This window comes from Gopherus evgoodei, chromosome 1, assembly GCF_007399415.2.
Source record: "Gopherus evgoodei ecotype Sinaloan lineage chromosome 1, rGopEvg1_v1.p, whole genome shotgun sequence".
Lineage (NCBI taxonomy): Eukaryota > Metazoa > Chordata > Testudines > Testudinidae > Gopherus > Gopherus evgoodei.
In genome coordinates, this window is record NC_044322.1 from 259,333,920 (window position 1) to 259,361,806 (window position 27,887).

Sequence of the window (27,887 nt, forward strand, 5' to 3'; positions counted from 1 at the left end):
TTTTCACACCACTGGACACTAATTTCTTCTGAACATTCTGTCAAGGTAATCTGATTTCTTTGTGGAAGGACAGCTGATGTGTTCAGATTTCTACATTGGGCTAGACACTGTCAAGTAAACTGTCTTATTTTCTACTGACTAAGCATTTTGTCTTAAAATGCATGTGTTAATTTGACCAATAAATGTTATGTTAGGTAATCTAAATGATGTCTGTGCCCTTTAACTACCTAACCAACTTATTTTTCTGATCAGATTTTAACCTTTTTTTGGGAGAAAAAAAAAACCATGAAAAGTTGGTGCAAAAAAATTGCATCAGTACACATTCCTTGGAAAGGGGCAGGTCTTTTTATGTTTACAAATTACTTGCTATAATAGCAGTTAGACTGTCTGTACTAGTCTGGATAGTTTAAGGGTTGGGCAATGAAAGAACAGAGCCCTTCACATCTAGGGCACTAATTTGACTTGAACTTATGTTGATAGGGACTGGAAATACCAGCTAAAGGCTGTCCGGTAGCCGCTGCAAAAGTGAACAGAATTCTACATCAAAAGCACTGTTACATTTAATGCTGATTAGCCTCCTTTCTGATGGCCTAAGCAGAGAAACGAATGATGATGCAGGACCACAAAATATGAATTATATTCATAAATGGATGTGGACCCTCCCAAAGAGCAAGGCAGTACAGTGTGAACAGAAGGTTTCTGCCTCTATTCTTCTCAATCCATCATCTCTAACTAGCATTGCATTCTTCTATTTTATTTTAAAACAAAACAAGCAAACAAATAAAACAACCCACCCACACCGTATGTATTAGGTGGTAACTCTTAGCTCTAATTCTAATTCTCGTTCTCAGTTGGCAGCATTAAGGTTCATATTGGCAGCCCTTAATGTGTTACATAGTATAAATAATAATAACATAGTATGACTAACGCTTGCCATGTGAATGCAAACCTCCTGATAAAACAAAATGCACAAGAACAAAGCATTGTGGGATTATTAAAGGCAGAAGGAAAATGTACTAAAAAATTGTAGATTGATGGTAGGCTATTGGTGCTGATGTTAGACTTACACCCTGACTATAAATTGTTTGGAGAATAAACATGGATTATGACTAAACTTTGCACAGTAAGGCCAAATTCATCCCTGTAGTAAATTCTATTGAAGCAAATGGAGTTACACCAGGGATGAATTTCACTCAGTGACTTTTCCATTAACATCAACTACCTAAGGAATGTGCCTACCAGATAAGTACTTAATACTGTACTTCTTTTCATTTCCTTACAAGCACAGGGAAATCTCTCTTAACATTCTAATCTTCATTGTTACATTTATTTCCTAATCTGTGTTTTGCTTACAGGCTGCGTACACTTTTCGCCAGCATTTCAGATTCTTATCCCACATAGGGCATTGTTGACTATTATCTTTTCAACAGTATGTTTAGAACACAGATTTCTAAGGCATAAAGTTACAAACTTGGCAAGTAACTTAGTTTTTGTTTGGTTCTCTTACATAGTGTTAGTTAGTGGTTGTAGTACTCCGAGCCACCTGTGACACAAAAATTTGGGCTTCTATTCAGTGATGATATAGTACTGCCCTAGTAGGGAGGTGCTGTGTTGTTAAGGTGTAGAGTGTCAGATGACTTGTTAAACAAATCCCTTCTGCATATCTCTGGTGGCTGTCCAGGTGGGAGTTAAATATTATGTGGCTTTTTGAACAGAGCAGGAAATAATTTTGACCAGACTTGTGGCTAAAGTTCCTCCTCTTAAATAAAACAGGATCTAACGTTCCAGTCTGTATGGGAGCTATTGCTGAGCTCATACAATAAATAACTGTTATACTTACTTAATATTTGTAGTACTACCAGCACTTAACTCATTTCCAAGTGCTTTTACAAAGCACTAACTTGAGTGTGAAAGGTGCCATATAAAACCAAAAGTTATTGTGTATATATATTTTATGAGTATTCAGCATCTCAAAACTACATTAATAGAATGAGAAGGCTGCATGTCAAATGTCAGGAAATGCAAAAGTTAAGGATGCTTGTGCCATCTCAAAGGGACGCTGTCAACTTGAATCTGTTTAATTGACTAATTTAAAATATTCTAGGTTGTGACAGAACATCCTTTAAATAATATGGCTTTATTTTGTTTGTTTGTTTTGATGCATTTTTGGTAATCTTTTAAAAAATATGCATGAGGTTTTTCTGTTTCTTTCGTGAGGATATCATGAGGCTATTTTCAGCAACAGAGCAACTAAACCCCCGATCCTGCAAACATGTACATACATAAATAAAAAGAATGGGCATAATATTTGGAGGCTCAGGCTGTCAATAATCAAACTGAAAATATTAGAGGTGTTTTGTTTTTAACTCCTCTCTGTTTTAATAATCTTAGATGTTAAATGTATCTATTCTAGTTACAATTATGTCTGAAAACTGATTTTTCAAGCTGGCAGAGTCCCTTTAACTGTTCCTTTTGTGCATGTCTATAAAAATGTCTTACATGCTTACATAACATTTCTCAAATGTTACATCGTAGTTTTTTAATACATTTAAACAATTGTAGCATCTTGCAATATTTCCCCATTATTGCATAATAATTTTTATTGTCATAATATTCTGGTATATTGTGAACTTATACTTTAAGGTATTCTCTCTCTTGGAAATGTATTTTAATAATATTGTCAGCAGTCACGTACTATGCATTTTTTTCCAATTGCAATTTGGGAAATAGTATGTTACATAATTAGGGACAGTATTGTAAAGGGGTTAAAGCTAATTTTGCCTGTACAATCTTAACTTTGGACTCTTCTGATATTCAGTACTTAAATATGCACCCTTAGACCCCAATCATTCAACTGGATCTGCACAGGCAGACCCTTGTGCATATGGATTCTTCCGCAGGATCAAAGCCTTAAGGTTCTATAACATACTGTATTTCTGAAGAGAATATTTTACCCATGAAAATATACAGAATTGTGATTGTGGGCCCTTTGAAGTTTACATTCAGCTTTCTCCAACCCTCCTTTTTTATATCCACATTTTGCCCACTAATTTCAGAAGTGAAGTCCCAGTCCCACTGAAATCACTGGCAAAACTCCTATTGACTTCAGTTGGGCCAGGATTTTACCTTGGTGTCCAAACTGAGATATTTAGGGTATGAGTTTCCAAATAAAGCCACTGGGGGCTGCAGAAACTCAACACCTCTGAAAATCAGATCCTAACCACTTCAGGTTGGTCATCATAGAGTCAGTGAACATAGTTGAAAAATGTATCCTAAATACTCTTTAAAAATGACTTTTCTTTTTATGTAATATTTTCTCAGTACAAAGGTGTTTAAAAAAATCAAAGTTGAGGGTTTTTTTTGTTTTTTTTTTAGTTACTTCATGCTTTGCGGCATGCCAGTTTAGTAGAGGAGCAGCACATTCTGATGTATTGTTGCTTTTGAACCCCCTCCACTTGTTGGAAGACTGTTTTCCTATAGCAGAGAGCCAGAGTTTAACCTTCTGAGCCCCCTCTCTGAGTAGATACCCCACCCTAGCAGACGTTAGTATCCTACTTCCAAACCAGTGACTTGTCATTGTGCTTTCTGCCCTTGTGTGATTTGCTAATGGTGTATTTTTAGGTTGAAAATATGCTAGTTCAGTGCTTTATAGACTATTACTAATTGCTAAATTGGAAGAATGAGGGGTCAACAGGCTAACACCATACCAAAGGGATTTTCTGCCCTGACTAGGATAAGAGTCTTGAGGGGGCCTCTGAGGGTGAGAAAGGACATCTCTGTATGAGAGGAGAGAGCCCCAGGAAACGCTGGGGCATTGGGTAGAGAACCTGGGAGGATGGTAGATGGGGAAAGCTGTTAGGGGCTGGCTGAAAGGAAGGGTCTATGGAGAGGGAGGTATGTGTAGAGAGGAGGAAGGTTGCGGGGAGCAGGGAGGGAGGGTGTGCATGGAAGGGGCTCTAGGGCTGAGGTGGGGGTACTATGCAGACCATAGAATCATAGACTATCTAGGTTGGAAGGGACCCTCAGGAGATCATCTAGTCCAACCCCCTGCTCAAAGCAGGACCAATTTCCAACTAAATCATCAGATGGCATGGGGGAGAGGCAAAGAATAGAAGGGAGATGAGAGAGGCTGGAAAGCCACTTTAAAGATGTTAGTGAGGGGGTCGGTCGAGGAGGAACTTTAGGAAAGGGGCGGGGTTACAGCCCATGACCTCTGAGTTCCCTGGATGACGTTTAATTGCGCTGTGACGTCAAAGTGTTTCCCCGTTACGTCAGACAGCCCATGCGCAGTAACAGTGGCTGTCATAGGTGACGTCACGGACCGGGTGTGACGTCTAGTGGCGCGGGCCGCTGGAGCTCTCCAGGTTGTGTGGTCTTCCCCCTCCACTCCCACTACGGGTCGCGACTGGGGGCGGCCCGGGAGCGGGGACGCGGCCTCCCCCTCCCACCCCTCCCCTTCCTCCAGCGCTTCGATCCAAGATGGCGGCGCTGAGCAGCGGCAGCAGCTCCGAGGGGGCCTCGCTCTTCAACGGGGACATGGAGCCTGAGCCGCCGCCCGGAGCTGGGGCCTCGGTCCCGGGAGGCGGCGGCGGCGAGCCGGCCATCCCCGAGGAGGTGAGCGCCGGCCGGGGAGCGGGGCCGCCGAGCGGGCTGTACTGGAACCCCCCGGAGCCGCTGCCAGGGGCTTCCCCGACCCCTGGGCTCTGCGGCCTGAGCTGCCGCCGCGGGGGCGGAGGTGCGCGCTGCCGCGGCCCCTGCCCCCCGGAGGAGGCTCAGCTGGGTGGCCCGGGAGCGCGGTGCGCACGGCGGGGCCGGGGCGGCCCGGGTGAAGGGCGCGGCGGCGGCGGCGGCGGCGGCGGGACGGGGTCTCCCCTGCGCCGTGTAGCGGGAGGGGGTAGGGGATGACGGGTCCTCCCTGGGCGGGGGATGACGGGCCGGGGGGATCCCCGGGGCCGGCAGGCCCAGCCCGGGCCGCTCCGCATTGCTCCGATGCTGCTGCTTGGGAGGGGGTTGCTCAGCTGCGGCCCCGGCGCTCCCCCGGGCCATCCCGGCCGCTTTGCGCCTGGCCATGGCGACAGCGCCTGGCTCCCAGGGGTTACGGCAGGGGGCCCCGGCGCGCACGCTCCTCCTGCTCAACAAGTGCAGGTGGCTCCGGCGGCGGCGGCCTGGCCCGGGGGCGGGGGCGAGGCGCACGGGCAGCCGCGGGCCGGGATAGCGCTGTGTATCTACAGCGCGGGGACGCCTCGGCAAGGTCCCTTCCCTGCTCGTTGTTCAGGGCTCCCGGCCTCCCTCTGCCCGGAGAGATGGAGACGCGTGTGCGCGCCTCGCTTTGATGTAGGGCCGCTGGTAGTGACAGGTGCAGCGTCAAGGGGTCTGGCTCTGAGTCAAAACCGAAAGTCAGGGGTCTTCAGGCAGCCCCCCTACGGCTTCTCTGTGGTGTGCATCTGAGAAGCTGTAGTATGCTTTTGCAATCAGTTTATTTTGTGTCTGAGAATCTCAAAGCGCTTGTCGGATATTGCTGGATCTCAGTGGAATCACTCCTGTGTGTTTGCGGGATCCTGCCCTTAACCACTATTGCAGCATGAGGTCTACTTCTGTGGATTGGGCACTGGGTTGGGGTTCAGGATACTTGGGCTCTAATTTGTGACTGTCACAGACCTAGTGAGACTTCTGGACACATCACTTAACTAGCCAGTGTTTGTTTCCCAATCTGTGAAAGGAGGTAATATCTCTCTTACTGGGGTGTTGAGGTTTAAATTGCTGTTTGCAGAATGAGTTCAGCACTTGGATATACAAAGTATTTTGAGGTTTGGGGAGATTTAGGCACAAAGATGAAGTGACTTGGCCAATGTCACATAGAAAATTGGTTCTAGAGCTCGATTTAGAACCCAGAAACCCTGACTTCTGGTCTCTTGCATCAGTCACTGATGGTAAAACTTTCAGAAGCACCTGAGGGATTTGGGAGTCAGGGCATCCAAGTGCTCTGGGTCATCAGACTCTACTCCTAGGCGCTCTACTTTTAGCCATACCAGTTGCTAAACAGTGGCCATATTCCTTCCTTAATGATAAAAGTGTTTTCATGTTTACTTATAGCACAATAACTAAATTTTCAGTATTTCACAAACACAAACAAATTATGCATCGCATAATCCCTGGGAAATATTTTTTGTTTGTTTCCAGTACACTTTACAGATGGGGAAAACTCAGACAGGGAATGGGTCTGTGGCAGGGCTGGGATTAGACTCTTGATCCCACAACTCAGACTTCTGTCAGTCACATAATTCTTCTTTTCTGTAAGTAATAATCATCATTTATTTGTAACTCTAGTTCTAATAGCATTACTTCTGTAGTAGATAAGAATGGTAATGTCAGCAGTAAAAATTTGCTAATACATAGTAAAAACTGAGATTTTTATTCCTGATATAAAAAAAGAATTTACAGTTTTTAAAGATTTAAATGCCGTAAAATCAGTGTGTGCACGCATGCTCTCTATATTTTACACAACATGTAGGAGACGATGTGTATATCGCAAGAATTATCATATTTTGTTACTGTTAAGTGGCTACTGCTCTTGGACCAAAGATGTTTAAGTAAAAACCTGAATAGAACAATAGGAGCCAGTTTTATTCATGTAATGTGCTCATCTGCAAATGTAAATATTTTGTACATAGACTTTAAACAGAATAGATTTGTAATACATAAAACACCATAGGTTCACATACATTAAGTTGATAGAATGAGGAATTTTGCCTGTTATGAATACACTTTTTAATTCAGCCTTGATATGTTCAGATGCAAAAATGTATATTTATGGTCTATATTTACTCAGATCACACACACTTTTGAGGAGGTCTGGTTAGCTATGAAACAGGAGACCTACCAAACCATCTTGTGAAGGGTGACTTTGCTCTTGAAAAGAGTAGCTACTTAAATGCTAACACCCTTGTTTTTATATACTTATATTTTTGTCAGGTTCCCAATCACAGATTGGTAGAGAAGAATTCTTTTTTCTTAAAGACAATGGAATTCTAAAGTTCTTAAGTATCTACTACAGCATCTCATTAAAAAGCTTGCCTTCAGTTGCTTTGAGTCAATATCTAGAATGGCTTCAGGGTCAGAGTGAGTGTTGTCTTGAGCCCATGTGAAAACCTAAGTTGAATTTACTGACACATTATAGGAAATCTAGCTTTCTTTATTATAATATTTTTTGGGCTATTCCATTGTTTTGTTTTTTTTTAAATGTTAAAAAAGGAGGGTGAAAGTGTTTGGGAAATTTTGGAAAAAGACTGACTTACATAGTATTTCAACACAAAATTACTTGTATTTTAGTTGAGTATATAATTTATACTGAAAGCATAATGCCTTACTATGAGGTTATGTGGTTAATGGTCAGAGCTGAAGTAATGCCTTACAAATTCAAGATTTAGGATTAAAACAAAAAAACCCAAAACCAACTTTAAGGCAAATGTAGTTAAGTCTTAATGAAGAATTCTTATCAAATCTTGAACTTCTTGCCTCAAATGTTATCTCTGTAGCTCTAGCCATTGAGATAAAAAACCTGTAATAATAAAGTGTATTGATGATTAATATTTGCTCTGGTAAAGAAAACAAAGTTGAATACATGCATAAAACTAAAAGCTTATATCTGGTGGTGTGGAGGGAAGAATTCACTGTGCCAGAATGTAGTCATTTTCTCATCTGAAAAATCATGCAGGATTCATTAGTGTACTTGGAACCATACATGTGCTTACAAAAGTGTGGTACAGTTAGGAAATTACTCCTGAGGGCATTCTGTGCCAAAAAATTAAATTCTGCAAAATATATTTCTCAGTAAATAAATGCAGAGGCTCCAGCATGGCAGTGGGGAGAACTGTGGGAGATCACCCTGCAGCCTCCCCCACCCCCGGGACATGGACTCAGTGGTGAGGCTGCACCTGACCGTGACACAGCACAAGGTCTGGGCCTGCTCTTCTGCACGAAGTGCACCAGGTGTGGGACTTGCAGGCTCAACCAGGCAGGACCAAAGTGTGGAGGGGCTCAGTGTAGGGTGATCCAGGTGTGGAGTGAGAGCATTGTGTGTGGGACAGTCTGGGTGCAGGCAGCTTAGTGTGGTATCTAGGTGTGAGGGGATCTGGATGCACAGAGGCTTGAGGGGTGGTGGTGTTCTAGGTGCAGGGGCAATGGGACTCTGCAGGGGCTTCTAGGTGAAAGTGGTTCGGTCTCAGCAGGGGGGTCTGGGTGCAGCTAGTTGGGGGTCCAGGGTATGGCGGTCTGGATGTGGGGGCTCAGGGTAGGATGACCAGATGTCCTGATTTTATAGGGACAGTCCTGATTTTTGTGTACGTTTCTTATATAGGCTCCTATTACTCCCCCACCCCCTGTCCCGATTTTTCACATTTGCTGTCTGGTCACCCTAGCTCAGGGTGTTGCAGTGGGTAGGGCTTATCAGGATGGGGGTTTGAGTGCAGGAAGCTCAGTGGAGGGTCATCTGGGTGCAGGGGTTGGGGTCCGGAGGCAGGGGGCTGGGTGCAGGGGGGCTCCAGATGCAGAGGTTGAGGTTCAGTGGGATGGGGTTTGGGTATGGAGGGCTAGGGGGGTTCTGGGTGTATGGGATGAGGCTTGGTGAGGATATCTGTATATGGAAGGTCCAGATACACAGGGATTGGGCAGATGGGGGAGCAGGTCCCTGTACAGGGACCCTTCCCCCTGGAACTAAGGAGCAAGAGGGAAGGGGAGGATTCTGAACTTTCTGCAGCTAGAGGCGGTTTCTGGGGATGAGTCTGACAGAGCCCTAGCTTCTCCTTGCAGAGGAAGAGGAAGTCCTTTTCTCTCCTGCCTCCAGTCCAGCCGGTACTAGCACCTGATCCCGGATCAGGTGTCCCCAGCCCTTCAGTGATGTACTGGTTGAGCTAGGGAGTGGTGCATGACTGCTCTTGCAGCTTCTCTTTGCTTCCCTGTCAGAAAATCATTTTCTGCGGGGAAGCAAAGAAATCTGCGGGAAACATGAATTCTGCGCACGTGCAGTGGCACAGAATTCCCCCAGGAGTAGAAAATGCATACTTTTTAGAGGCGCCAGGACCTCTAGACACTGGAGGTGAGTGCATTTTGGGTGTATGTCTTTTACATCCCCAACTCCATTCCCATCAGTTGTTCTCTTATAAGCTGTCTCAGATGAGGGCAGGGTTTTCAGGACCTGGTGAAAACTAGAGATGAGCCTTAGGGAACAATCAAAGTATTATACTTGACTTCTAAGGGGGCAAGATGGACATTTCAAGGTGGGGAACCAGCCCTCTGAGTCTTGCCTTCTTTCCTGTCTCTTGAATGCCTCAATCTCCACGCACCTTCTCAGCTACCAGTGGCCAATCCGGTTGCCCGGATTCAAGCTGTCTGTCTACTCTTGGGTGAGTTTCGGGGACATTAGACATTCAGGCTGGTTCACCCCAGAATGGATTCTGAGAGCACAGGCTTGTTCAGGTAGGGAGCATCATGGGTTTGCAGGATGGTTGGATGTGTTTAGCAGCTGGGAGTAGAGACTACGTTCTTGTCACTGGGGAGTAGTTCCAGAATTATTAAATCATTCCAATTAGATTCTGTTCTTTCAAAGAAAGAAATTCAAAAATAGATGACTCAGGAAGTCCCTGCGGAGACTCCCAGACTTATTGGACTCCTGATGCCACTTGAATGGCTGGGGAGAGTAAGTTCTGCTTCAGCCTTTTTGGAACATGTCTTTATTTTCAGTTTTGAAATTATTTTAATTTTTAATTGTCCATAATATTTTCTATTGATCCAAAACAGCTTTCCCTCCAAATTTTGAAACTTTTTGCCTTTTTTCTCTTTTGGAACAGTTTATTTTTCAAACTCGCAGCATTTCCCACAAAACAAAATATCCGGTTTCCACCCAGCCCTAGTGAAAAGCCCCCTTTAATTGAGTGATACTTCAGTTCATACTTCTTTAGTTTTGGAAAACATATTTTTTTCTCCTTTTTGAAGTATTTTCCTGCCAAGTGTAACTTTACGTAACAGATGTTTGGGGATTGAATGAATTTTCTCTTATGATGAAAGTTAATGCAATATGCATTCCCGGTGGAAGTACTCTACTATGATGAAGCCATTCACTGTATTTTCCTCATTACAAGATGCTAGCATTGAAAGACTCCATGTATCAACATTCACACTTTTTGTTGAAATCTGAATCTTAGAAATCAGTTACTTTTGGTTTGAAAAAAGGTTTGCAATCAGTTTCATCAACAACTTGTATCTCTGTGACATCTTCCCTGGCAAAATGAAATGTAGTTGCAAAAAGAACAGGAGTACTTGTGTCACCTTAGAGAGTAACAAATTTATTTGAGCATAAGCTTTCGTGGGCTACAGCCCACTTCATCGGACGCATGCAGTGGAAAATACAGTAGGAAGATATCTATATACGCAGAGAACATGAAACAATGGGTGTTACTGTAAATGCTCTAACGAGTGATCAGTTAAGGTGAACTATTAATAGCAGGAGAGAGAGAAACTTTTTGTAGTGGTAATCAAAATGGTCCATTTGCAGCAGTTGACAAGAAGGTGCAAGGAGCTGTGTGTGTATGTGTGGGTGAGGAATAAACATGGAGAAATAGTTTTACTTCGTGTAATGACTCATCCACTCCCAGTCTTTATTCAAGCCTAATTTAATGGTGTCTGTTTTGCAAATTCTAATTCAGCAGTCTCTCGTTGGAGTCTGTTTTTGAAGGTTTTTTGTTGTAATATTGCGACTTTTAAGTCTGTAATCAAGTGACCAGGGAGATTGAAATGTTCTCCGACTGGTTTTAGAATGTTATAATTCTTGACGTCTGATTTATGTCCATTTATTCTTTTACGTAGAGACTGTCCAGTTTGACTAATGTAAATAGCAGAGGGACATTGCTGGCGCATGATGGCATATATCACATTGTTAGATGTGCAGGTGAACGAGCCTCTGATAGTGTGGCTGATGTGATTAGGTCCTATGATGGTGTCCCCTGAATAGATATGTGGACAGAGTTGGCAAAGGGGCTTGTTGCCAGGATAGGTTCCTAGGTTAGTGTTTTTCTTGTGTGGTCTGTGGTTGCTGGTGAGTATTTGCTTCAGGTTGGGGGGCTGTCTGTAAGCAAGGACTGGCCTATCTCCCAAGATCTGTGAGAGTGATAGATTGTCCTTCAGGATAGGTTGTAGATCCTTGATGATGCGCTGGAGAGGTTTTAATTGGGGGCTCAAGGTGATGGCTAATGGCATTCTGTTACTTTCTTTGTTGGGTCTGTCCTGTAGTAAATGACTTCTGGGTACTCTTCTGTCTCTGTCAATCTGTTTCTTCACTTCAGCAGGAGGGTATTGTAGTTGTAAGAATGCTTGATAGAGATTTTGTAGGTGTTTGTCTGAGGGGTTGGAGCAAATGTGATTGTATCGTAGAGCTTGGCTGTAGACAATGGATCATGTAGTGTGGTCTGGATGAAAGCTGGAGGCATATAGGTAAGTATAGCAGTCAGTAGGTTTCCGGTATAGGGTGGTGTTTGTGACCATTGTTTATTAGCACTGTAGTGTCCAGGAAGTGGATCTCTTGTGTGAACTGGTCCAGGCTGAGGTTGATGGTGGGGTGGAAATTGTTGAAATCATGGTTGAATTCCTCAAGGGCTGCTTTTCCATGGGTCCAAATGATGAAGGTGTCATCAACGTAGTGCAAGTAGAGCAGGGGTGTTAGGGGACGAGAGCTGAGGAAGCATTGTTCAAAGTCAGCCATAAAAATGTTGGCATACTGTGGGGCCATGCAGGTCCTCATAGCAGTGCTGCTGATTTTAAGGTATAAGTTGTCCCCAAATGTGAAATAGTTATGGGTGAGGATAAAGTCACAAAGTTCTGTGACCAGGTTTGCCGTAACATTATTGGGGATACCGTTCCTTTTATTATAGAAAGACTATAATTTTCTCCAAAGTACCCAACAGCAAGCAAAGACATGCACTAATTAATACACTAAAATGTATTTACTATCAAAATACATTGCATAGCTCAATTGTCAGTGAGTTTTTAAAAATAAGAATTCTATTATGTAGAGGGATACTAGCAATAATTTCTGCAGCATATTGTTTAAGTGTATAGCATATTTAAGCCTCTGAAACAGTGTTATTAGTAAGGTAAATTGAACCAGTAAAACTTGCTGAAAATTGGTAATTTTAGTTTTTAATACAGTATTTGAACTGTTGCATGAGAGAGTGAGAGAGAGCATGGTCTGTTTTTTTTCATGTATTTTACCTAATGTTGTCTGTAACTTTGCTTGATGTAAAATGTTTTCCTTATTTGACAAGTTCCTTATTTTAATTTATGAAATGTCTGAACTCCATGTTTTTGCAAAGCATTGCAAGCAAAATTGCTCTTTTTGGAATTTTTTTTTTTTTTTTTTGGAGGTCCCTTAACACCTTTCACGAGGGTTATCTTTGACTTGTAAACTTCAGCCTGGGCAGAATTTTTTCTATTAATTTAATGGAATAAAAATTTCTTCTATCTCTTCCCCTTCATCCAGATGTCCTGGGCACAATAACTTTTTTAGTTATTGCAGTATTCTCCGTGATTTAAATATTCTAGTAAAGGGAAAGGAAACAGGTAGCTGATGCTTCCATAAATATACCTCCAGCAGAGCAAGCTGGAAGGGTATGCTATAAAACTTTATATTCCAGACATTCTGAAAAGAGCTTAGTCTTTGCTAGAGTTACTATAAGATCTTCCAGTGTCCTAATTGCTCTGTGACTCAGGAAAAGCAGGCCATTCCTTTTATTGTTTTTTTTGTTATCTATCACCTAGGTGCTTATTTACAGAATTTAAAAATATCACACACATTCACAGTGGATAAGGATGACCAGGTCTAGAATCCCTTGGGTCTTCTGGCTCTCCTTATGTTCACCTTGGCCTATGCCAGCTGCACTAGCTAGGAAGGGGAATCAAAATCCGATTCAGCCTTGACGGAGCGACCACACTGTTACCACATTCCTGTTTCTGCTTCCCTTATGGGCCAAAGTCAGTGGTCTTCTTTACCAAGTATCTACAGCAGTTACTCCAGTTGCCGTCGCCAAATCCAGTTACTTTTATTTTAAGATACGTGGATTTGACATAATGCAGGAAAATCTCTAAATAATCAATTGTAAATAAGTGTATCTATTAGGATATTATGATGTGTTGATCGTTTGACACACAGTTTGGATTACAAATGTGAAGTATTACCTACAACATATATAAATGTTTTTAGACTTCCTCCATTCCAAACTTCCAGATACGTAGGGCTGTCAGGCTTTCTTGCAGCATGTCCAATTAATGTTACAGCACATCTCATTGGAATTCTTTGGTTCCATGTGTACTAAGCAAGTATGCTATTATAGGGACATGGGTTGCATATAAGTTGTTGGTTGCATGGATTGTCTTTGCATTGGTGCAGTATGTCCACCCTGCAAATCAGTTTGAAAAAGCACTTTTATCATGTTCATATGTAGTTCTTTCAGCTGGTCCTGTATCAAGGCATTTTAGGACTAACCGATCTCATAGTTCTAGCATAGCTTTGTGGAACACTTACAAAAATTTGTGATCTGAAGGGCATTCTGAAAGACTTGTTTAAGCATTCTTATTTGTTGCAGTCAATCCCTTTGGGGTTGTCACCTTTTTCAGCATGAAGTACATCAGAGAGATTTTTGGTGCAGCCTTAGTACCAGTGTCACTGAGCTGTTGGCCTGGAATCCTTTGGCTTCTCTGGGTTAGCTAGTATACCTCCCTGTGAGGAAAGGGGAGGGGAGAGACTTAGGGTATGGGTACACTTGAAACTTCAAAGCGCTGCCATGGCAACGCTTTGAAGTGCGAGTGTGGTCGCAGCGCCAGCGCTGGGAAAGAGCTCTCCCAGCACTGCATGTACGAGCTCTCCCAGCACTGCATCCTCTACGGGTGTAGCTGCGGCACTGTTTACACTGAGGCTTTACAGCGCTGTATCTTGCAGTGTTCAGAGAGGTGTTTTTTTCACACCCCTGAGCGCGAAAGTTGCAGCGCTGTAAAGCGCCAGTGTAGCCATGGCCTTAAAGGACATCTGTCACTGAAGGCTTTGGGTCTCCAGCATTGTTAAATGGGGCTACTGAATTGAGCTTAAATAATTTCCTGAAGGCTACCAGAAGTTTAATTTCTCCTGACAAAGAATACCATTCAGCTCATGCCACTAGATGGAAGAAGAAACTGATTCTTTATATCAGGTATTTCCAAATAAAAGACAAGGACGTTCTGAATATAAAGGATCTAGTATTTCTGGTAGGAAGAGGTAGAAAATAGTGTCTGCAGTTATGTAGCTTCCTAAGGAAGGTGGCTATCTGTGCTCTCTAGGCTTTTGCAAACGCTTAAGTGTGTTTGGGGGTGGGAGGAGGGGGAATGTAGTGCAACCACTGAAAGTATCACAGGTTTCTTATAAGGGCTTGTCTACATCAGAAAGTTGCAGCGCTGGTGAGGGAGTTACAGCGCTGCAACTTTGAAGGTGTACACATCTGCAGGGCACCACCAGCGCTGCAACTCCCTGTTTGCAGCGCTGGCCGTACTCCCGTTTTGTCTCGGGTGTAGAGGATCCAGCGCTGGCTCCGGGACCGAGAGAGCAAACCGCGGCGAAGCTGGTCTCCTTTCCCGGTTTGCTCTCTCGGTCCCGGAACCCCGAGCAAGCAGGTCTCCTTCCCTGCGGTTTGCTGGCTGGCTCCGGGACCGAGAGAGCAAACCGCGGCGTTCCCGGTTTGCTCTCTCGGTCCCGGAACCCCGAGCAAGCAGGTCTCCTTCCCTGCGGTTTGCTGGGTGGCTCCGGGACCGAGAGAGCAAACCGCGGGGAAGCTGGTTTCCTTTCCCGGTTTGCTCTCTCGTCCCGGAACCCCCCTTGAAGCCGCCCAACAGCGCTGCAGTGTGGCCACATCTAACACCACTCTGCAGCGCTGGCCTTATACAGCTGTACTAATACAGCTGTAACAACCAGCGCTGCAAAATTTTAGATGTAGACATGGCCTAAGAGACCAACACTAGTAATTCTAGGTGTTGCCTCTTGGCCTGGCATCAGTTATTCATTTCTGTAAAATACTTTGGCAGCCATAGCCTAATACCATAATATTTGAGTGCCTCTGGGGCAGAGACTCCTTGGCAATGGATCCCCTATTCTCAAGTATCTCTCACTGAGTGCTTGTCTACATCAGAAAGTTGCAGCGCTGGTGAGGGAGTTACAGCGCTGCAACTTTGAGAGTGTCCACATCTGCAGGGCATCACCAGCGCTGCAACTCCCTGTTTGCAGCGCTGGCCGTACTCCCGTTTTGTCTCGGGTGTAGAGGATCCAGCGCTGGTGATCCAGCGCTGGTAATGCAATGTAGACACTCACCAGCGCTTTTCTTGACCTCCGTGGAATAAGCAGGTATCCCAGCATACCTGAGGATACCTCTCTGGTAATCAAGAAAACTCCTCTGCCCTGTGCTCACCTGACCCCTCCTTTAAATGCCCCGGGAAATTTCAAAAATCACCTTCCTGTTTGCTCAGTCAGGCGTGGAGAGCAATTAATCAATCAATCATTCAGCGACCATGCCTCCACGCAACAAACGAGCCCCAGCATGGACCAATGCAGAGCTGCAGGATCTAATTAGTGTGTGGGGAGATGAGGCTGTTCAAACACAGCTGCGTTCTAGAAGGAGAAACTACGATACCTATGGTCAGATATCGCAGTCCATGATGAGAAGGGGCTACGAACGGGACGCCTTGCAATGCAGAGTAAAAATTAAGGAGTTGAGGAGTGCATACTGCAAAGCCCGTGAGGGAAACCGACGCTCAGGAGCAGCCCCCACAACCTGCAGGTTTTACAAGGAGCTGGATGCCATTCTTGGGTGTGACCCCACCGTGAATCCTAGAAGCACGATGGAGAGTTCAGAGCAGGGAGACGTGGGGGATGGTGTAGAGGATGAATACAGTGATACTACTGGCGTTGAGGGGGACACCCCGGAGTCTCAGGACACAGGCAGCCAGGAGCTCTTCTCTAGCCCTGAGGAGACTAGCCAGTCCCAGCAGCTGGAAGCGGACGTTGATGAGGAAGCTGAGGATCGTGCTCGTGGTAAGTAGATTGCAATGCTTTGTGCTAGCAGGATTCTCGTTATGGCTGACTGCATGCATGCCTAAACGAGGAATAGCCTATTGATTTGATCTATGACATCTGTGTAATCTGCCTGAGTAATCTCTTGAAAAGTTGCAGCTAGATCTTGTGCAATGTGCTTTAACAAGTTTATAGGTAGAGCCACCGTGGTCCCTGTCCCGTTCATGCTAACTCGTCCGATCCACTGTGCAGCGAGGGGTGGGGGGACCATGGCCGCACACAGGCGAGCTGCATAGGGGCCAGGGCGGTATCCGCATTCCTGTAGAAGACCCTCCCGCTCTTCCTTGGTAACACGCAGCAGTGATATGTCTGGCATTATGAAAGCCTGTGGATAGTTTAGGGATAATTGAGGGCAGGTACCTAGAAGCACGGCTCCCCAGCGCAAGGCGCTCTGTTTCCTCTGCCCCAATCCACCAAACCCCCCCCCCCGCCCTTCCCAGCACGTAGGCATCCAGACGGAGTGCTTCTTCCCCCCCTTCCAAGCGGGAAACGTGTCCTGCGGGGTGCTTCTTCCTCGCCTATCCCCCCTTCCAAGCTGGAAACCTGCCCTGCTGTGTGCTCTGTCCGTCCACCACCCCCCCTTCCAAGCGGGAAACGTGTCCTGCGGGGTGCTCTGTCCGTCCACCACCCCCCCTTCCAAGCGGGAAACGTGTCCTGCGGGGTGCTTCTTCCTCGCCTATCCCCCCTTCCAAGCTGGAAACCTGCCCTGCTGTGTGCTCTGTCCGTCCACCACCCCCCCTTCCAAGCTGGAAACCTGCCCTGCTGTGTGCTCTGTCCGTCCACCACCCCCCCTTCCAAGCGGGAAACGTGTCCTGCGGGGTGCTCTGTCCGTCCACCCCCCCCCCTTCCAAGCGGGAAACGTGTCCTGCGGGGTGCTTCTTCCTCGCCTTTCCCCCCTTCCAAGCTGGAAACCTGCCCTGCTGTGTGCTCTGTCCGTCCACCACCCCCCCTTCCAAGCGGGAAACGTGTCCTGCGGGGTGCTCTGTCCGTCCACCCCCCCCCCTTCCAAGCGGGAAACGTGTCCTGCGGGGTGCTTCTTCCTCGCCTTTCCCCCCTTCCAAGCTGGAAACCTGCCCTGCTGTGTGCTCTGTCCGTCCACCCCCCCCCCTTCCAAGCGGGAAACGTGTCCTGCGGGGTGCTCTGTCCGTCCACCACCCCCCCTTCCAAGCGGGAAACGTGTGCTGCGGGGTGCTCTGTCCGTCCACCACCCCCCCTTCCAAGCGGGAAACGTGTCCTGCGGGGTGCTTCTTCCTCGCCTATCCCCCCTTCCAAGCTGGAAACCTGCCCTGCTGTGTGCTCTGTCCGTCCACCACCCCCCCTTCCAAGCTGGAAACCTGCCCTGCTGTGTGCTCTGTCCGTCCACCACCCCCCCTTCCAAGCGGGAAACGTGTCCTGCTGTGTGCTCTGTCCGTCCACCACCCCCCCTTCCAAGCGGGAAACGTGTCCTGCGGGGTGCTCTGTCCGTCCACCACCCCCCCTTCCAAGCGGGAAACGTGTCCTGCGGGGTGCTCTGTCCGTCCACCACCCCCCCTTCCAAGCGGGAAACGTGTCCTGCGGGGTGCTCTGTCCGTCCACCACCCCCCCTTCCAAGCTGGAAACCTGCCCTGCTGTGTGCTCTGTCCATCCACCACCCCCCCTTCCAAGCGGGAAACGTGTCCTGCGGGGTGCTCTGTCCGTCCACCCCCCCCCTTCCAAGCGGGAAACGTGTCCTGCGGGGTGCTCTGTCCGTCCACCACCCCCCCTTCCAAGCGGGAAACGTGTCCTGCGGGGTGCTTTTTACTCACCCGGCCCCCCTTCCAAGCAGGAACCAAGACATCCCACTAACATGGGAGAATTTTAAGCAAAAGTACTCACCCCACTGCTAGACATGTCAGCTTTCTTGAAGTCTACAGTGTTATGTGAGGTATGTGAGAGGGATGCTACCTACAGTTTACAGTGTCCTTCAAAAGTTGATAATAAACAATGATGCCCTGTGTTTTACATGTCTCTGTCTCTACTTTTTCTAGGCAACTCGAGTAATGCAGCTGTGTCACCAGCCTCACGTAGATTGCAGAATTTGAGGCGCAATCCTAGGAAATCAAAAGAGGAGCTGATCAAGACCGTTCTGAACCACTACAACAGGGAAAGTAGGAAGACTGAGGAGTGGAGAAAAAGTGAACAGGAATGGAGGCAGAGTTTACAGGAATGGAGGCTGACTGAAAGCAGGAGACAGGAATTGTCTGCCAAAAGAATAGCCAGGCAGATGATGAGACTCCTGTCTCGGCAAACCAAGTCTTTTGAGTCTCTTGTAGCCATGCAGACAAATATAAACCGTGATATCCCACAGCCTTCCCAAAGCACTGTTACTTGTCCCCCTGTGTATCCTCAAAATAGCTTTATGCAGCACCCAGTTCCTTATTATCATCAGCTGCCCCCAACACCTATTAGGTCACCTAGTAACCAAGATATGTTTAATTCTTACCCAGTGCACTCCACCCCAATCGTCCTGCAGCAAAGCAACGGTGACTTGCATCAGGCGGTTTCAATTGAGTAAAATAGGAAATATTAAAACATCTGAATGTACGGTGAACTACCCATACCCCCTTTCCTGCTTTTTACTGTATGACAAATAAAAGGATTTGGTTTGTATTTCTTTCCCTATGTTTTATTGGTGATAGAAATGGTTAATTATACACAGCAATGTAAAGCAAAGCACAACACATGCACCAATCATTACTGCTGGCTCTCAGCATCAAATTGCTCCCTTATAGCATCCCTAATCCTTGAAGCCCTTTCCTGGGCCTCCCTGTTAGCCCTGCTCTCTGGCTGAGCAAACTCATTCTCCAAACGTCTAACCTCGGAGGTCTATTCCTCACTGAACCTTTCACCCTTCCCTTCACAAATATTATGGAGGGTGCAGCACGCGCATATAACAGCGGTAATGCTGCTTTCCATCAAATCTAGCTTCCCGAAAAGACTGCGCCAGCGGGCTTTCAAACGGCCAAAAGCACGCTCCACAGTCATTCTACAGCGGCTCAACCTGTAGTTGAACCGTTCCTTGCTCCTGTCAAGCTTCCCCGTGTATGGTTTCATGAGCCATGGCATTAATGGGTAAGCGGGGTCTCCCAGAATCACAATGGGCATTTCCACTTCCCCTACTGTTATCTTGTGATCTGGGAAAAAGGTCCCGGCCCTAAGCCTCCTGAACAGGGCACTGTTCCTAAATATGCGTGCATCGTGCACCTTTCCAGGCCATCCAGAGTAAATGTCAGTGAAATGCCCACGGTGATCCACAAGCGCTTGCAGAACCACAGAGAAGTACCCCTTGCGATTAATGTACTCCGATGCCAGGTGGGGTGGAGAGATAATAGGAATATGCGTCCCATCTACTGCCCCTCCACAGTTAGGGAAGCCCATTTCTGCAAAGCCATCTAAAATGTCCTGCACGTTCCCAAGAGTCACAGTTTTTCTTGTCAGTGTTCGATTAATGGCCCTGCAAACTTGCATCAGCACCATTCCAACGGTGGACTTTCCCACTCCGAACTGGTTCGCCACCGATCGGAAACAGTCTGGAGTTGCCAGCTTCCAGATTGCAATAGCCATCCGCTTCTCCACAGAAAGGGCATCTCTAAATCTCGTGTTCATGCGCCGCAGGTTGGGGGCGAGATCATCACAAAGTGCCATGAAAGTGGCTTTCCTCATACGAAAGTTCTGCAGCCACTGCTCGTCATCCCATGACTGCAGGACGATGTGATCCCACCACTCAGTGCTGGTTTCCCGAGCCCAAACGCGCCGCTCCACGGAGCAGAGCATGTCTGTTATTGCCACTAGCACTGTACTGTCTGCATATTGATGCGATTCAGTACCATTGTCCCACTCCTCAATGTCAGTCACACGCACATTTAGCAGCCTAAGGATTAGATCAACAGTAAGGCGAGATGTGCTGGCAATAGTCATTAGTACGGTATTCAGTACCTGAGGATCCATTCTTGAAAGATAATGCAGAAAAACCGCTTTAGAGTCACAATGCTGCCACAGTGCTCCGCATGTGTACCAAAGCAACGCTGGCCGTTGGAACAGGAACAGGAACAGGAAGCAGAAGGACAATCACACTTCCTTCCCCTTCCCACAAGCCCCAGCGCCGCTTTGGGACGAGGTGCCCTGTGGGATAGCCGCCCACAATGCATCACTCCCAACAGCGCTGCAGTGTGGCCACATCTAACAGCACTTGCAGCGCTGCTAGCAGTAGGTGTGGCCACTCTGCAGCGCTGGCCCTATACAGCTGTACTAATACAGCTATAACAACCAGCGCTGTAAAGTTTTAGATGTAGACATGGCCTGAGATTTGACAGACTAACTAAACTAAACACATCTTACACGACACTTATTTGTAAACAGTAACATGTAAGATATCTACACAAAGCTTATAACTTGTTAAGATTCATAATCATTGCAAGGTGTATGTACAGGTATTTTTCAGAAACAATGTATTGAAAGTATGCTTTATGCACTTAGAGTAGAAATTAGTCATCTAGAGAAAATGTAATGGCCCATTTGGGCAAGGGGGAGTTGCCACCTCACCCTGTTTGGCTGGTGTTGCTATGCAAGCTCAGTTGTTTAGCCTTGAGCAATACTAAGATGTTGAATGGGAAGCCATCAGAGGCAACAACAAACAAATGAAACCACGTAAAGGTAAAAACAAACAAAAAAAAAATTACAAGTAAGTATTCACCCTGTCTGTGAATAGAAACTGAAGGCTGGTTTTGGTACAACGTGGAGGGAAAAGCACCCCATTTACTGAGGATAACCCTGTGTGGAGCGGGGATGTTTTCCTGAACTTTCAGATTATGGTTCTTAAGAAACCCAGGAAATCTACTTTATTAAATAGGAAGGGTAACTGTTGATAAGTGTAGACCCAAATTTGCATTTTATGGTTTTGTTTTATATTGTAACCTATTTCATAGAATATCAGGGTTGGAAGGGACCTTAGGAGGTCATCTGGTCCAACACCCTGCTCAGAGCAGGACTAGTCCCCAGACAGATTTTTGCCCCAGATCTCTAAATGGCCCCCTCAAGGATTGAACTCACAAATCCTGGGTTTAGCAGGCCAATGCTCAAACCACTGAGCTATCTCCCCTCCTCCCTTTTTTTTTGTTTCCACCACTCTTATTTCTAATTAAATCTTCATTTTTACAGTAAACCACAAATAGGTTATTTAAGTGCTCACAAGTGTTGTGTGTTGTACAGGAGTGGTGGTTTAAGGTAAAATTGGTAAACTGGGGTATGCTGAACTTTTGAGTGTAGAGAATCTGGAATTTCTGTGAGTAGCCAGTGTTGGGAGCTAGATATCACAGGGGAATGATTCAAAGGGATTCGGGGATTGAGGTACATCTATTGTTAATCTGCAAGGCAAATTTAGGGCTGCCATAGCCCAGAGGAGAATGATTGAAAGGCTGGTGGCGTCGCGGAGCTGATGCCCAGCTCCCTCAATAAAGACACTCTTGCGGAAAGCAGGGGGTAACAAGGTGACTCTCAGTCCTGGCTAGCCAAAGAACTGTCGCAGCCTTTCAAGAATAAGAACATTTCTCTCTCTTCCCCACCTTCTCCCTCCCCAAAGCAAAAGTAGGCTTGTGTGTGTGTGTGCATGTTGTATTTATTATCCTAAGGCTTGTCAACGTGGTACTTTTGTGCACACCAAAGGGATGTAAGTTTTAATCCTCTTGTGTTGCATAGTAACCTGACCCAGGTGTAGTGCACTAAAAGTTCCCTAGTGTGTGTTAATATAGACTACGTTGATGTGCTTTAGTGCATGCCGTCAGGCTCCACGGGAGCCAGTAGTGCATGACATGCTAGTGAGGACTAAAATTTACACCCCTCTGGTGTGACTAGATCTCTGTAGACAAGCCCCTGGAAAAAGTGATGGGTGTGGGTAAGGGTGCAGTTAGAAGAGAGCTTGAGAACAGAGGGGTGTATTGCATTTAGCCTGCAAAGTCACATAGTGCTTATTCTTATGCTATCCAACAGTGAGTTCTATAGTCTTGGGCTGGTTCTTGCAAAGATTCTATCTCCCATGACTGAGTTGCCCATATTGATCAACAGTTTCATTGTTGTGACAGAAGATAGTTGTAAAGGAGAATGAGATGTGATGATCTTGTGTAGCTAGAGCCATAAGAGGCTCATATGCAGTTGCTTGCTGTTTGGACAATTGGAAGGAACCCACACATCTGTTTGTGCTGTTGGAGGCAATGGGCTTCCTTCTTAAAGACCCAACATTCCAGCTTTTCCCATATAGGTGAATGGGGTGTGATGTTGCACTCTACATGATTTTATGAAAATATGCTGAGTGAATATAATGTAACAGGAATACTATTCATGCAAAAGGTCTCTTGTAAGGTATCATTACAAATCTTATAATCTACTGAGCGTGGTTATCCTATTTGTTTAAATGTACCACTCTTGTATCTGAAACTAGAAATATGAAATATAACTCTGAGATCTTATTGTAATTATGCAAAGTGTGGGCCATTAATGGTGGCTTGGAATCTTGATGACTCCTATCAACTAGGACAATTGACTGTACATGGCTCTGTTTACTTGTAAGCCTTCCTGTATATTTGTGTGCTGACAAGTGGGTAATGAAGTCTTACAGTGACATGTGATCATGTCACCTGAACTAGAATCCATCTTTAACCTGGTGCTTTTCCATTTAGAAGGAGTGGTGGTAACCCAGAGAAGGACAAAGGATTCCCACCTTGTGCAAAAGATATGTAAGGAGGTGGAACAGAGTAAAGGGGGCTACAGTCATGAGAAATCCCCTAGTACCATCTGAGCTGGAACAAGGACTGTACCAGGGGAAAAGATTGGGCCCAAACTAGGAAGGCATCCAGTGTGTGAAAAAAGCCCATTGAAACATCTCTGAGTGTGAGATTTATCTTTATTCAGTTTTCTTTTGTATTAGGCTTAGACTTGCGTGTTTTATTTTAGTTTACTTGGTTATTCACTTTGTTCTGTCTGTTATTACTTGGAACCACTTAAATCTTACTTTTTGTATTTAATAAAATCACTTTTTACTTATTAATTAACCCAGAATATGTATTAATGGGGGGGGAACAGCTGTGCATACCTCTCTATCAGTGTTATAGCGGGCGAACAATTTATGAGTTTACCCTGTATGAGCTTAAAACAGGGTAAAATAGATTTATTTGGGGTTTGGACCCCGTTGGGAGTTGGGCATCTGAGTGCTGGAGACAGGAGCACTTCTTAAATTGTTTTCAATTAAGCCTGCAGCTTGTGGGGGACATGGTTCAGACTTGGATCTGTGTTTGCAGCAGGCAAACATGTCTGGCTCAAACAAGGCAAGGCACTGAAGTACCAAGCTGGCAGGGAAAACAGTCTCAGAAGTAGTCTGGGCACATCAGGTGGCATTCTCAAGGGGGTTTCGGTGATCCAACTCATCACATAGGTACCTTGTGTGGAAGCCCAACTGGACTCAAGGCCTTCTGCACTGGTACAGTATCAGCGGTGTGGACCTGGCAGAGAAGAGCTATTGGAGCCATCAGGCTTCAAAATGGATTAAGTTACAGATTTGGGGCCTGATAGCCATAACAATAGCTCATCGCATGGGAAACCTCTGTATGAGGTGACCGCTATGGATACTGTAGTGTTAAAGTCAGGTGTTCTTTTGCTACATGTTATTGACTGCCTCCATGAAGTAGTGGCTTGTTCACGGGCTAGCTGCAGTTAGGCAGGGGCTTCTAGATTCCCTCAATCAGACTGAGTAATCACATGCTTCTTTCTTGAGATGGGTTGTACGTACATGGAGCTTTATTTTTAAGGAGCTGTTCTCTCTAGGACAGTCTATAGATTAGTGGTCTCCAACCTTTTTATACCCAAGATCACTTTTTGAATTTAAGAGCAACCCAGGTTCTAGCCCTGCCCCTGCTCACTCTCCCCCACCCTCACTCACTTTCACCAGGCTGGGGTAGGGGTTTGGGAGGGATACGGACTCTGGGCTTGGGCTGAGGAGTTCGCAGTGTGGGAGAGCACTCTGGGCTGAGCCTGGGCAGGGAATTGGGGTACAGGAGGGGTGAGGGGTGCAAGCTCTGGGAGGGAGTTTGGGTACAGGAAGGGGTTCTGGGCTGGGGCAGACTGGGGTGTTGTGGATGGTACACGGTGCTGGCTCTGGGAGGGGGCTCAGGCCTGGGGCTTGAGGTGCAAGGGGGGTATGGGATGCTGGCTCTGAGAGGGGGGTCAGGTCTGGGGCAGAGGGTTGGGGTGCAAGAGTGGGTTTGGAGTACAGGAGGGGGTATGGGGTGCTGGCTCCGGGAGGGGGCTGGGGTGTGGCCTTCTTCCAGGCAGCACTTACCTTGGGTGGCTCCCGGTTGGCAGTGCAGCAAGCCTAAGGCAGGCTCCCTGCCAGCTGTAGTCCCATGCTGCTCCCAGAAGGTGTCAACATGCCCCTGCAACCCTGTGGGGGAGGGGCATGTGGCTCTGCGTGCTGCCCTTCTATGCAGGCACTGCCCCCGCAACTCCCATTGGCCACAGCTCCCCATTCCTGGCCCATGGGAGCTGTGGAGGCAGTGCTTGCAGGCAGTAATAGTGCGCAGAGGGAAACTCCTGCCCTCCCCCCGCCCCCAACCCCAAGGGCCATGTGGCCTCGCTGGCCTCTTTCGTGAGCAGCATGGGGCCAGAGCAGGTAGGGAACCTGCCTCAGCAGCAGCCACGCTACACCACCAGAGATTGCGATCGATTGGTTGGTGACCACTGCTCTAGATGCAGCTTTTTTGAGATAAGATCCATGAGGTAAGGTTCAGAGTTTTCACTGACCTAATATTCCCAGAAATGGTTGATTCAAACATACAGGATCCTCTATGTGCAAGGTAGAATGGGTGTTGTCTCCTGTGTTCGGCAGTTCTTCAAGGATGGGTTTGGGCAGTGTACCACTATATCTAATTACCAGTTACTTGGCAGGAAAGACAATCTGATTGTAGACAGAGTATTTCAATCAATGTGAGGGCCATGTGAGTTGTCTCAGTTTGAAGCTAGCTCTTTCATGAGTGAGGCATACCAGAGAGATCGGTTTGCGGTGTCTGCAAGTAACAAACTATTGGAGTTCTGCATAACTTGTTTAATGATCCACTTTTGAGGGATGCTTTCTTTACTTACTGGATGGGGAGGGAATTATGTACCTTTCCTCCTGTAAGTAATGCACCTAAGGGAGTAGAGCTCAAGAGATGAATTTTTCTGATAGACTCCTTCCAACCATCTAGGAAAACGAACCAATTTCAATAGAAAAGGTCCATGATTCAGTGTGAAAAGGTGTGGTTTAGAATTTACTGTGTGCTCTTCCCCAACTCCTTTGAGTACATTTGGCAGCTATTTGGTCTTTTCCAGGGCGTTAACTCCAGTTTTTGGCTCTGAAAGGCTGCTCTCTATCTGCCTATCAGCTGCTGAATAGAGTGGCCCTCTCTTCCTCCTGGTGCTACAGCTTCTAGAACAGTAGAACGGGAAGGAGGGAAAGAGAAAAAGCAGCTCAGAATAGTAACTGCTGGATGCAAAGTAGAAAACATCTTTGCAGGGATGGAGGAAGTCATTCACCCTTCAGCCACCACAGAGAAGAAATGGGGAAGCTTCTGGTAGTACAGGGACAACCAGATGAGACCACCTTGTCCACTGACGATTCCTTCCTCAGCCACCTATGTATGTGATGCTGTTAGTGTAGGAGAGGGATGTTGAGTCCGAAGCCCCTCCATGAGGTGGTTATCCATGGGTGGGATTTTCAGAAGTGCCTAAATAACTTAAAAGTGAAAGTTGCATTGAAAGACAGTGAGACTTGATTTGAGGTCGCTTAAGTGCTCTTGAAAATTGCTAACCCTACCAAGAGCTGAGTGGAGATGTAGCTTAGTAGGGACTCCAGCCATAGTGTTATAGTGGATTTCTCATGCTCACAGAAAATGTGGTGTGGGCTGGGAACTCTGTGATCACTGCTTAGTTTTAGGATACCTGAAGTCCTATTTAACACTGGAGGTAGATGAGCTTATAAATGTAGTACATACAAAATGAAAAGCTTAAGTGCCCATGCTGGATGTCAATGAGGTGATTAAACTTTAGTGTAACAACCTCCTTTACAACCACTTGATATGTGAGCAGACTTGTTAAATGAAGGTTCTCCTTCGATACTGGTGATTTCAGCTTGTGTCTTGAGTGAGCGTTAGGGCTCTGTTGACAGATCCAGTTGCAAATAGCTTCCAAGGTAATGCTGGGATTCCACCTTAATCATCCTGCCAACTTTCTTTCCCAGCATCCAAACCAGCAGGATCTTATTCCATCAGTTTACCAAGTAAAACTCCCTACTCTCTTACCTGGAACAGATTCGGTGACAGAGCTTTCTGATTCTTTTGATTATGTATACATTGCACAGCTCTCTCACTGCTGCTGCTTGGCAGGCATACAACTTAATGGTCATATTAACAAACATTTGTGTGAGTTCAGAAAAAAAGTTGGTCTTTACAGCCAGCCTCCACTGAGTTTACATATTTGGAAGGCAGCCATAAAATTCTGTACATCTTTTTACAAACTATTATTGCTTGAAATTGGCCTCATGAGAAGAAGCAAAATTTATCATCAGTACTTCAAACTTGTATTGGGCTAGAGGTTACCCAACCGTCTTTTCACCTTGTTTTATTTTTGTGGTGTCCCCATCCTTAATAGCTACTACGGAATAACTGAGATATCTTTATTAAAATATGAGTTAGTTAGGTATGTTTTGAACTTCTAACATGTTTTGTTCTGTGTTGCAGAAAGATTTTTCTCTTTACTTACCTTCTAGTATAATGTTTGAGACATCCATGGAGTTGGGGTTCTGTTACTGGTATCTTTTTTAATAGAACATAGAGCTAATTCCCTGCAATTTTTTCCGTAAAGGTATAAGTTCTATCACCACCATCCCACCTCTCTCCTTAGAGACTGCGGGATTTGTATTTTCTTTCACTGACAAGTCACAGGAATCTCTGAGGTTCCGTTGGAAGAAGCAGTATGCAATTCTCCATCCTGGAGCTGATGGCTTTTTGAATTTTGAGCTATATTACTTTCTCACTAGTCTCTAAATAATAGCATCAATTTTGAATAGTGATACTTTTATAAATGGTACCTTCAGAGAACAGATAAGTATTTTTTCTCTGGCTTGTAGAAATTAAATCTTTCTCAATTTTCATCACATTAAGTTGATAGCAAATGTAATTTTAAGAAAAATAAAAATATCTCTTTTCTGGAGGCCAGAGTCTATTGGTCCAACAAGTAAAAAAAATTCGACTTCTACTGGATCAAAGTACCTTGTTTTCCTGTAAGTGAACTTACTATTGTATTGATTCAGTTTCAACAACTGAACATTGCATACTGATGACTTACACTGCAAGGTAGCGCTCCTAGTCATCTCATAATACTAACAGTGGTTATTATGGGCTCTTTCAAGAAGTTGCAGAGTCAGTGGGAAAAACTTGCAAACTGAGGCAGTATAGAGCCCCAAGTGCACAATGTGTTTAAGATCAGGGCATTTAAATACTGCAGTGATAGGTACATTAGAAATATCTAGATCATGTTATTACAGTAGTTAACTAGTTTACCACTGAATGTTTGACATTTGTTGATTTGCAAGTGTCGTCATAGCAACTTGAACAGATTAATAAAATCCTGAAACTTTGAACATTATATAGATTAGTTTTCTTCTCAGATTAGTTTTCTCCTCTAATCAGATTTTCATTTTGTGCTGTAT

At 45.6% G+C, this 27,887-nt stretch overlaps 1 protein-coding gene across 2 annotated transcripts in view; it reads left to right on the forward strand.

The window, feature by feature from the left end:
* The first annotated feature begins 4,357 nt into the window (after positions 1–4,357).
* Positions 4,358–27,887, forward strand: part of BRAF (B-Raf proto-oncogene, serine/threonine kinase) — a 131,670-nt gene continuing 108,140 nt past the window's right edge. For both annotated transcript variants that reach the window (XM_030544009.1, XM_030544010.1), the window contains exon 1: positions 4,358–4,614. In XM_030544009.1, coding sequence (XP_030399869.1) covers positions 4,480–4,614 — 135 coding nt within the window. In that variant the 5' untranslated portion in view covers positions 4,358–4,479. The remainder of the gene's footprint in view (positions 4,615–27,887) is intronic.